The sequence below is a fragment of the Coenobita brevimanus genome, chromosome 19 (assembly GCF_032717465.1).
Source record: "Coenobita brevimanus isolate Jiangsu-jjx chromosome 19, ASM3271746v2, whole genome shotgun sequence".
NCBI classification, from domain to species: domain Eukaryota; kingdom Metazoa; phylum Arthropoda; class Malacostraca; order Decapoda; family Coenobitidae; genus Coenobita; species Coenobita brevimanus.
Window position 1 is genome coordinate 28511277 of NC_136972.1, and position 12182 is coordinate 28523458.

At 42.4% G+C, this 12182-nt stretch overlaps 1 protein-coding gene across 1 annotated transcript in view; it reads left to right on the forward strand.

Moving 5' to 3' along the window:
• The window catches only part of LOC145391730 (alkaline phosphatase-like), a 14990-nt gene extending 3057 nt beyond the window's left edge, over positions 1-11933 (forward strand). Inside the window, exons 3-13 of the mRNA XM_080266265.1 lie at positions 1-172; positions 1051-1214; positions 3683-3881; positions 4897-5030; positions 6251-6352; positions 6746-6842; positions 7488-7585; positions 8339-8462; positions 10529-10688; positions 11308-11416; positions 11826-11933. The exon at positions 1-172 is cut by the window's left edge and continues 21 nt beyond it. Coding sequence (XP_080122391.1) covers positions 1-172; positions 1051-1214; positions 3683-3881; positions 4897-5030; positions 6251-6352; positions 6746-6842; positions 7488-7585; positions 8339-8462; positions 10529-10688; positions 11308-11416; positions 11826-11933 — 1467 coding nt within the window. The remainder of the gene's footprint in view (positions 173-1050; positions 1215-3682; positions 3882-4896; positions 5031-6250; positions 6353-6745; positions 6843-7487; positions 7586-8338; positions 8463-10528; positions 10689-11307; positions 11417-11825) is intronic.
• Positions 11934-12182: the final 249 nt, after the last annotated feature.

Sequence of the window (12182 nt, forward strand, 5' to 3'; positions counted from 1 at the left end):
GTGCCAGACAGTGCCGCCACCGCCACGGCCTACTTGTGCGGTGTGAAGGGCAACTACTACACGCTGGGTTTGGGTCCTGAGGTGACGCTAGGCGACTGTGAGAAGGCCAGGGATCCCAAACACCACACACCCTCCATTCTTGAGTGGGCACAGGACGCTGGCAAGGACACTGGTGAGCGATAGATAGGTAGATAGATAGACAGATAGATAGAGATGGATTGACAGATAAATAGACAGATGTGTAGATAGATATGTAAAAGCTAGAAAGAAGGCAGGGGTACATGTAGAGACTGATAGTTGATAGATAAGTGGAGACTGACTGGTATCAAAGAAAGATGGATAGAAAAGCAAGGAATAGATGGATAGATAAATAGAAAGATGGATAGAAAAGCAAGGAATAGATAGATGGATAAATAAACAGATAGATAGATGGGTGTATAGAAGATATGAAGATTGGGCGGTCGCAAAAAATAATTGTCATTCTTAATCTTCTCTCGACAGGTGTTGAATCTAAATCTTCTAATTCTTCCACCTTTTCTTTTTCTTCGTATTCTTTTTGCTCTTCTCCTCTTCCTCTTCTCCTCCTCCTCATTCTCCTCCTCCTCTAGTCTGGGGCTTGTATCCTCGTCGTAAGAAAAGCTCCCTAACACTTTTTCCTAAGCGATTTATTTTGCTTAATTATAACTTAGTGTCCTCTTCTGTGTTACATTAATCCTTCCAAGATCGCCATACTCTGCATAAATAGCCTACAGAAAGTGTATAAGTCACCCATATGCAATAATAAGTCGGTAAAGAAGAGGTGTCAGGGACTTTGAACACCCAGTGAGAATACGTGCCCAGGAGAATATTTGTTGGGTCTATCCTTGTCTTTTACGCTCCTTCACTCCTCCTGGTATCGTCACCACCACCCATACAGAAGTATATTGGCCACCCATATGCAAAAATAAGTCGGTAAAGAAGAGGTGTTAGGGACCTTCACTACCCAACGAAAATACGTGCCTAGGAGAATACTGGCTGGGTCTATCCTTGTCTTTAACGCTTCCTCTACAGGCATCGTGACCACCACCCGCATCACCCACGCCACGCCCGCGGCCACCTACGCCCACTCAGGCCACCGGAATTGGGAGTGTGACGGCAGTATGGACGACGATGTTCAGGGTTGTGCGGATATTGCACATCAGTTAGTCCACCATCACCCGGGGAAGAATATTAAGGTAGGAGGCATTAGAGGAACATTAACTTCTTCAATCCCATGTTCCATTCCCCCCCCCTCTCCCTCTCTCTCTTAGGACAGATCTCTAGCAGGTTACTGAAGGCTGTATATAACTTCCCCAATTAAAAAAAATCTCCAAAAGTAATGTACAATTGTCTACATGTGGCAATGATAGAATACAAAATCCCTGTCAATACGCTTAAGTCATGTGGATTTATTCTCGTTACCTCCAGATTTTGTTTTATTTGGCTTTTGTGGTTATCGATAAATGGACTGATAATGGGATGCAATGTTGTCCTTAACCTTATCAGGGACGACACACACACGGCACTGTATTCTCTATAACGCCAGACGATTTCACTGAGCTCGGAGGCGCTGGAGAGGAAGAGGTACTGATATAACTGGACGGCAGAACTGACTGGCTATATAAACGCCCCTCAAATTCCTCCCTATCCCCTGAAAGGAGGATGGTGGGCTGCTGGTGAAGGAAATTTTTAGCCTGCACTCCACGGGGTCTGCTTTTCAGGTGAACATGGGGCTACAACAACAACTACTACTACTACTACTACCACTGTTCAGCTTTGGAGATACCTGTCGTGGTGAAGGGGATCATTGTAATTTTCCTCTAATACCACTAACCACTGACTACTTTCTCTCAGCATTTAAGTGGTCCATCATTAGAAAGGAGATTCGCTGCAGTGTACCAGCTTTTGGTCCAGATTGCCAAGGCTGTATTGGGTCAGACATATGGCACTTGCTTAACCTGCTGCACACTCCCATCCTTTTATTTGCTTTCTTTCTTTCTTTTTTTTTCTTTTTTTGCTTTTACAGACGCTTGAGGTACATTATCAGTAACATATATTTAGTCTCAAGAGTTATAATTTATACACATTTTTTATTTTCCTGCCTTCACCTCACTTCCTTGATCGTCGGCAAGCATCCATCCCTCAATGAGCTGGCCGGTCAACAAAATGAAAGTCCAGAGTATGATTGTTTCTTGTTGATACTGAGATACATTTTTACGCTTCGCTTGGGTCTTGAAAGTCCTAATTGTCTTGATTTTTTTTGTCATAGGCGATACTAAAAGAAGAAGATTTGCCGACGTTTGAAGCAAGTAACCTTTAAAAATCTGATCCTCTTGTTATTAGAGGTAATCAAAAGATCATTAAGTGTTTTGGAGATGGTAATTTTGAGTGACCTGACCTTTTATTGTAGGTGATTCCAGGTCATCAGCAGGGTGACTAATTTAAAGTGCCCTGGATGTGTTACGGAAGGTCATTCTAGGAGGATGAGCAAACAGGGACAGCGTATGATGACTGTCTACCTCAATGACCCTAGCACAGTCTATCTATCTATTGCCAGACGCCTTAATCCCGTACGGGGAGACCACAAACAAATCGCCTCCACGTCGCCCTGTCCCCCGCCATTTCACTGCCCTGTTCCCAACTCACCCCCTCCCCCCATCATATACCTCTCCACTCCATCCCTCCATCTCATCCTCGGCCTCCACCTCACTCACATACCCTCTCCTCGTCAGTCTCTCACCCTCCATCCTTAGGATAGCCGATAGGTATTTTTCTTTCTTCCTCACTACAGGTAACTTTAACAGAGACACATCGTCCATTCAGAACAAGTAATTTTAAGTATGCCAATATTTTAGAATGGAGGTGCTTGTACAAGGTCCCCCGCCACTTAATTATGATTCATCCACTTTTTTTTCTAAGTATTACGATTCACTCACTATTTTTCTAAGTATTATGATTCGCCCACTTTTTGTCTAAGTAATTTGATTCACTCACTTTTTGTCTAAGTATTTTGATTCGCCCACTTTTTTTCCAAGTATTATGATTCACACAGTTTTTTTTTTCTAAGTATTATGATTCACTCACTTTTTTTCTAAGTATTATTATTCACTTACTTCTTTTCTAACGAGTGATTCTAGGGGCGGTGGAAGTGAGTTACTTGAGAGGAGCATGTGGAATTACAAGGAGATACGGACAGACAAATGAGGAAGTGAAGGAGCGTTGTGGTGTGGATGTGTGGATGTGGTAGAAAGCATTAGCATACACTGAGGTGGTTTGGCCATGTGGAGAGGATGGCGAATGAGAGACTGACTAGGAGAGTGTGTGTGAGTGAGGTGGAGGAGGAGGGAGAGGGGCGAGGAAGAGAATAACCGAGGATGAGATGGTGGGATGAAGTAGAGGGGTACATGAGAGAGGGAGAGGGATGTAAGCTGGAGGAGGGTAGCGAAATGGCAGGGGGCAGGGCGACGTGGAGGCGATTTGTTTGTGGCCACCCCTTACGGGATTAAGGCCTCTGGCTATATACAGATAGATTTTGGAAGGTGATAAGTAATTTGGGCAAGTAACTCTAAGCGACCTAACCTTACTTCAGGTGATGCTAGGATGAGATTGTCAGCGTTTCTTTCTTTCTTTCTTTCTTTCTTGTGACCTAGCTCTTTTCTTGCAGGTGATTCTTGGAGGAGGTCGGCAGCCTTTTGGAGCGGGTATAGGGAAGATCGACAATTTCACGTGCTTAAGGGAAGACGGGCGAAACCTGGCCAGAGAGTGGGTTGAAGAGAGGCGGAAGGAAGGCCACGCAGCTCAGTACGTCACAACCAAGGGCGAACTAAACTCCGTCAACGTCAATACCACGGACTTCCTGCTGGGTAAGATAGAGAGATAGATAGACAGATAGATAGATAGATAGACAGGTACAGAGAGAGACAGGCGAGTAGGTCACGTGGCTCAATACGTCACAACTATTGGCGATCTGCACTCTGTTAATGTCAGTGAGACGGATTTCCTGTTGGATGATAGACAGATAGATAGACAGATAGACAGATAAATAGACAGATAGATAGGTAGGTAGATAAATAAATAGATAAATAAATGAACAGATACTTAGAACTGGAACCCCTTCTTCTTGTGATTAGTATTAGCATAGAGGATACTGGAGAGGGACGCCTTCACGTGGTGGCACTGGCATATCGCAAACGTCCCTCAGCTCCCTCTCTATCCCACAAAAGGAGGATGGTGGACTACAGAAAGGAGGAATACCATCTTGCAGTCCACCATAGTACCTTCCACATGGGCCTGAGAAAGGTGGATCCAACAGGTAGTAATGGATAAAGATGAACTACTTTTTCCTCTAGTATTTCTGTATACCAAGAGAGAGAGGTCGTATATTTTCTTCATCTTCTTCTTCTCCCTCCTCCTCGTCCTCCTCCTCCTCGTCCTCCTCCTCCTCGTCCTCCTCCTCCTTTCCTTCTTTTCTTCTTCTTCTTCTGCTTCATCTTCTACATTCCTGGCTTTCTGAAACCTACCTGATCCCATAGCAAGGAGGGAAAAGAGGTCGAGAGGATGATGAAGATAATAATAATAATAATAATAATAATAATAATAATAACAATAATGTAGTTTCACCTGGCCTGATTATAGCAAAGAAGAAGTCTAAACTGTCTGTAAATTCAACAAAAGCGTAATATATCGCAGGTTTGTTACTTTGTTCATAGACTTTCACATGCCCTTCCAGGTGACTCGCTTCGGAGAGCCTTTGGAGTGCAACCGACCTCCTAAATGCTTACCCAATCCGAACTGAATAAAGTGCCCAGTGTCAGAAAAAAAATAAAAAAGACAGAAGACGAACTGGGGATATTAATAACGATACTTGCAATATTTCAGGTCTCTTCGCCGACTCTCATTTGCCGTTCGAAGTGGACCGGTTTAGAGGTGCTTCAGGTCCACCCTCCCTGAAAGACATGGCCCTCACTGCCCTGAACATGGTCAAGAAGAGTGACAAGGGATATTTTCTCCTGGTTAGTACTTAGTTTTAATGCCTCTTGCAGTGGCCCTCAATCTGCTTTCTTTTTTCCTTTTTTCCCCCACTAACATACATAACACCAACAGCAAAGAACATGGTCGAGAAGAATGACAAGGGATACGTTCTTCTGGTTAGTACTTAGTTTTAATGCCTTCCAGTAGCTCCCAATACTCTTTTTCCTCACTTCCTAGTTTTCGTTCTTAACAGATATGCCACTGACAGCTCAACAGTGTCAGGAAAAGCGAGGGATACTATTTTCTAATTAATTCTGCTCAGTTCTCAGTCCCAGTTTTTTTTTTAATAATCCTTCGATCTTACCCTTCTACCGAAATTGATATCCACTAATCATATTCTTTACAAACTTATATTACTATCCATCCATCTACCCCATCATACATATCTGAAACTGACACCTGCTGACCTGTACAATATTATCAGTCTTTTCAATCCAATGACGTGTTTTTTTCTCTCTCTCTCTTTACAGACGAATTATTTAAACGAAAGACGTGCTTTTTCTGTTTAAGGGCTTTTTTGAAGTTTATCTCTCACTCCGTGACCTCGAAAATCTTCCCTCGCCTGAGTACAACCGTCTGATGGTACCGATAATAATAATAATAATAATAATGATAATAGGACTGAAAAGGTTAAAATGACTGCTAATCACCGTGAAATTAAGGAACAATAATATAAGCAATGTTCCTTACTTCCAAGTCAGGTTAAGGCAGTCTGTTATCGTTCCTGACCCACTGTTACTTTACAATACTACATAATCTTTGAGTGTTACTTTTATCACTTCTCTGTAGCAAGTTGAGGCTGGACGAATCTATCACTTCCACCATTGAGTGTTACTTTGAGGAGATTTAGCTTTACTTTGACGAATCTGAGTGTAACCTTTGAGTGTTACTTGAATGTTACTTTCCCCTTCATTTTGGAATAGGTTTAGGCTGGGCTTGTCTATCAATTCCAAAAATTTGAGTGTTCCTTCGAAAAATTTTAGTGTTATTTTGATGACTCTGAGTGTTACTTTGAGCAATTTCAGTGTTACTTTGATGAATCTGAATGTTACTTTGAGCAGTTTCAGTGTTACTTTGATGAATTTGGGTGTTACTTTGATGAATTTGGGTGTTACTTTGGTCAATTTCAGTGTTACTTTAATGAATCTGAGTGCTACTTTTGAGTGTTTCTTGAGTGCTACTTTTCCTCCCTCCGCGCCAGATCGAGGGAGGGCGGATTGATCACGCCCTCCACGACAACCTGCCATACCGGGCCTTTGAAGAGACACTGGCGATGGAAGACGCTGTGGCCGCTACCCTGCAGGTGTGTGTGCGTGTGTGTGTGTGTGTGTGTGTGTGTGTGTGTGTGTGTGTGTGTGTGTGTGTGTGTGTGTGTGTGTGTGTGTGTGTGTGTGTTCCTTTGGATGCTCTTGTTAGTTGTTTAGGTACGTATTGGCATGTACTCGTATGTTTGAAGTATGTGTGTATATATGCATGTATGTTTGGATCACGGTGTGTGTGTGTGTGTGTGTGTGTGTGTGTGTGTGTGTGTGTGTGTGTGTGTGTGTGTGTGTGTGTGTGTTCATCCCTATACCTCACTCTAGAAGTACCTAGAAATAAATTAGGGACCTGAGACGTAAATTCAACAGTTGCATATCGTAGTCTAAAGGAATGCTATCGAGTAATTTCCATGTCATTTCCACTCTTCTTACCACAGGAGATTGACCTGGAGGAGACGCTGGTGGTGGTGACTGCTGATCATTCCCACGTCATGACCATAAACGGCTACCCCAAAAGAGGCAATGATATCCTAGGTTAGTATTCGGCTTAGTCATTAACCTATAGTGCGTTTGTTCTTACCTGGCTAATTCGATAGAGTCAGTGTGTTCTGTTGACTCTTCTTGGGTTAGTATTCTCGTCGGTAAAGGAAGCTCCCTAACACCTGTTCCTTAGCTATTTATTTTTGGTTCCTACAAGTTGATATAATTTGCTACCGTACCTATGCAGGGTATGACGATATTAGAATGATTTAAGCAATACTGAAGAGGACGATAATGTAAAGTAAAATAAATCGCTCAGGAAGAGGTGTTAGGGAGCTTCTTAACTTGGTCTTCCTCCACTTCTTCCATGTTCTTCGTCATTCATACATCCTTCCATAAAGCAGTGTATTTCCTCTAACCTGATAGTGATTCCTACCCTCTTCACTTTAGTTAATAGTCACTACTTGTCAGATTAGTGTTTTGGTTTGACTAGTAACCAAGGAGACTCATGTTTACGTAAAAAATAAAGTTAATCAAATTTCACGATTAATGGAAGCAAGTAGACAGAAGACAGGTAGAAATAGACCTCAAGCAAGGGAACTAGCAAGAATGTAGCAAAAAACTGAGTAGAAAGAGAAGGAAAATTTGACAGGAAAGTGTGCAGAAAGGTAAACATAACTCAACCACTCTTTTGCACAGGCCTGAGTGGGGATAAGTCGCCTGTGGATGATCTACCATACACCACACTCATGTTTACCAATGGCCCGGGATACAACTACACCGTGGATGATGGCAAGGTGAGGGTGGAGTTATTGTCTAGTACGGTGGTATTTAGAGAGCTGCTTCTTTTTTCTGGCTGGAAGTGAGAGAAGTTAGTGTAAAGTTTTTGTTTAGTGTTGATTTGATATCTCCCTCGACTGGATATTAGACAAGTTTAAAGTTAATGTTTTTTTTTAGAGTAATAATTAGATAGTCACCTCTTTAATCTGACTGGGTAAGAGAATGGTTAGTTGAAGGTCAATGTTTGGTACTGAATAAACAGCTACCTCGTGTAATCTGACTGGACCAGGGAAAGAGTAGGATCAAGGTAATACTTTTGGCGTAGCGATCAGAGAGTCACTGTTTTGATCTCATTAACCCATCCCATTTAAAGATGTACATTTCAATCTTCCTAATACCACACGATTTTACCAAGCTTAGGAGTGACACTTGTAAATTGACAGGGATCCACTCTTAAACCCTAAGTCTACCCAAGAACTGTCATAAGCTGAATCATCTGGAGGTAAAAGGAATAAAATAAAAAGAATCTGTGTGCCATTTTTTTTAGTTTAGTTTCTTTATATACAATCCAGTACAAAGTTTACCAATCAGGGGAACGATAGCGCTGAAGATCAAGTACGAACATAAACTGACAAATTACAGTAAACACAAGGAGGAAGAATTATTGCTTTGGTTTAAGGAAAAGGTAATTATCCTTTTAGTCTCAGTTGGCTCTTGTAGGCAGGTTTCCTTAGCTCCCACTTAGTTTCCCGTTATTCTTTTTCCCTCAGGTGAAGCGACATGACCCCAGCGAGGTGAACACACGGGACAAGAACTACCGCAGTCTGGCTGCCGTTCCCATGCCGCCCATCTCAGAGACACACGGGGGTGAAGACGTGGCTATCTGGGCAGCAGGTACGCTGATCCTGTAGCCTGAGTTGATTCTACTGAGGAGGGGCACGTGTAGTTAAGTGGAGAGACAGACAGATGTGTGAGGAAGTAGAGGAGAGTTGTTGTGTTGATGTGAATGCTTTGGGAAGGGTTAGGAGAAGTACACTGTGTTGGTTTGGTCGCAAGGAGAGAAGGGAGAACGAAAAATCAACTAGGAGAAGGCGCGTGAATGAGTGCGGAGTAGGGGGAGGGGGAGAACGAGGGTGAGATGAGGGAAGAGGCGAAGAGGACTGGTATATGAATGAGAGTGGTGTGAACAGGGTGGAAGGCTGGCTGATGGTGGATGGCTGAAAGATATACAGGGGATATTTTTTTTGTGGTCACCCGTTCAAGATGCATATTGACGACCTGTAGTTAAATATGGAACCGACCAATCAGGGCACGGCTTCGTAACGTCATAAAATGACGTCACTCATAGTACGTAAAATCGTTTGTCATGATTCTGAGTTGCTTATTGCCGAATTACTGCTGCTGCTGCTGCTACTGCTGCTGCTAATACTTCTACTATTGCTATTACTACTGCACGTGAAAATGACAAGAGATTCGCCAACAGAAAAATTATGATGTTATTACTGAAATGAAACGAAGCTAAGAATATTAAAGCACTGTATATAAAATGACTGTGGAGACAGACGAACAAACAGACAGACAGATAATCTTTATAGAGATCTGTTACTGTATCTTTGTCATAAGACGAGTAAAGAGACTTGAGCAGGACAGTAAATAATGATCCAATGCAGGCCTTTAGAATTTCTGCCATAAGACTTTCAGGGAGATCTGGACAGGACAGTAAGTAGTGATCCTATGCAGGTGTGGTATTGAATATGTATTTTCTGCCATAAGATCTGTAATCTCAACAGGACAGCAAGTAATAATCCAGCCCAATGGTTTGTAGAGTGTGTGTGTGTGTGTGTGTGTGTGTGTGTGTGTGTGTTATGCCTCAGTATAAGCTGCCTACCAAAGACTTGCTGGTCTACTGAAGCTACTGTCTTTGCTCATAATGTCCATCTTTCCTTGTAAATCAGATTGTAAGACCTCTGATATTTTCCTTAAGACAGCACACTGCACAACCCGATCCTTAAAACGCGACAGCTGCCAGCACTCCCAGGTACTGTAGGTAGCATCACCGTGTACAGACTCAGCACTGTGGGTAGACTGGTGCTTAGTGCCGCAGAGTTCCCTGAGACTCACAACGGTGCTAAACTTGCTCTCACTGGGCGTTATAAAGTCTTTAAATAGAACTGTCTCTTGAAAATACTGATAAAATATACGAAACTCGCTAGACTATTGTTAAAATTTTGATTAAGATCCCTGAAGGTGTTGTTAATGATTATAAATATTACGGGGCTGGCCATAAGATCGCTAAACTGGTTAAGGGTATGTCGCTAAGCCAAGAACGTCTCACATCCTTGGCTACGGTGTTATGTATCGACGGGTTGCCAGCTACTTTGATTTAAGATAATTTTTGTTAAACTACAGAACCATCGACTTTCAAATATGATGTAAATATTTCTATGTATTTTTTTTGCTATTGTGTTAATGATATTATACATATACGTGACTCGACCCTTAAGTCCAAAATTGTGAATGGCAAAAGGTATTTCGGATATTCGCTTCGGTGAGGTGTCGATGTTGTCTGGCTACTTCATCAGAATACTATACAATTCTCTGTTTTATAATTCAGTGCAAAATGCAGTCAATTTTATTGGTGGAAGGCGACATGAATAAATATAAGTTGCTATAGATTCTGATCATATTTTGTAATTTAATTTATCGTACAGTATATTCACTTTCTGGAACTCTTGAGGCGTCGTTATGATAGCTATACTCCTGCCATTTCCGTGACGTCAATTTGACGTCATCAACGTGCGAACGTTCCGCACTCGGCTACTGTTCGCTAACATACATCCGGATTAAGACGTCTGGCTTTAGGTAGATAAAAAACTGTAAAGTGGCGGTGGTATGTAGGAAGTAGTTAGTAGGGAGAAATGTTGTCAGTTCTACTCGGTACTTATACTCTTGTGTGTCAGGTCCGATGGCTCACTTGTTCCACCGTACACACGAGCAGCACTATGTGGCCCACGCCATGGCCTACTCAGCCTGCATAGGGCCCAGTGCAGGCAAGTGTGCTAGGCCTCCCCACGCCACATTCCTCATGGATCTGCAACTCCCTCAATCTCCAAATCTTCAGTCCGTCCTTGGTGAGTTGCTAGTTGTATTTTAACCCTGATCGTGCTGGTCAGACTCTGCGGTAAATCTTGTTTCCTTCTTATACGTATGCACCCAGTAGCATACCTAAGGACCTGAATGTAGTCCAATATCAACTGCCCTGGATCATTTAGGGGAAGACTAGACGCTCTTACACTCAATAGTAATATATATATATATATATATATATATATATATATATATATATATATATATATATATATATATATATATATATATATATATATGTATTTATTTATTTATACAAAATTCTTCATTTTCTTCTCGCTGTGTCGACTGATAATTGTGTTGTAGGGGAAGTCTGAGACAGCAAAGTTTATTGTCTGCTCTAATGAATCTCGTGGAGTCGATAAATAATAAACAAATCTGTCTTCTCCCTGTCAGGTAATCCCCCAAACAAAAGAAAACCAGTGAATCTGCCAAACACACTCGAAAGCCTTCAGAACGGACGAAGCAGAGCCCTGTCCAAATTATCACAAAAACAAGCTTCAGGTGTTCAATCCGTCGACCCGCGCAGCCAGAGACAACCTACAAATAACATAGCCAAGAGTCTACAGAACGCTAATGGTGCCGGTTCGAGGGCCAGAGGGGGTGCAGGATTCCAGACAGCTCCAGCCTCTACCCAGCTACCCAAGTTCCCAACCCTGTCTCCTGTTCTTCAGCAACTCCTAAATGATAATGAACGGAAGGTATGGCATATGTATCAAGTGCAGCTGAGGACAGTAACATCGATCCACCTCACAGCTGTGTTGAATTTTTATGGAATTTTTATATATCATTCTGAGAAGTTTGTTGACTTTCGAAGATCACATCAATGGTTTTCTAAAGTCATCGTTCATCATTTCGTTATTTATCGTGAGGAAGTGGATCATTTTATTATTTTTTTTTTTTATGTCTGCCAATCCAACGCAACGGGTTTAAGATCATGTTGTAAGTGACCTAATAGGCCTCGTAGCCCTTTTTCGTTGGCGATTTAGTTTGCATGCCTTAATAATCTCATGTATGCCCTTCCTATCGTCTTGACATACATATAATATACGACGTGCACATGTGGTATTCAGTGGATTACTAAATACTGTACTGTCTTCCTCATTGCAGATCGTGACGGCCCTGGGCACTGAAACAATTGCCAGCTTCTCATCGGCGGCTGCGGATGATGTTCACGAGCTACTGGGCAGAATCGTATCGGTCCCACACAGCATGTAAACCGTAGGCACTGTACCTCACCGTTGCACTATACTTCACCGCTGCACTGTACTTCACCGCTGCACTGTACTTCACCGCTACACTGTACATCACCGGGGGGAAGATATAGACTCGGCAAAAATTGGAGTTGCCTTACTGTCCCACGTGAGTCGATAGGCACTGAGCTAAGTCTGCATCTTTACCATGACCCTCACCAGTCCCTGAGTAGAACCGTCTCAGTAACGCACAGTACGTAAGATGGGGGTTCGT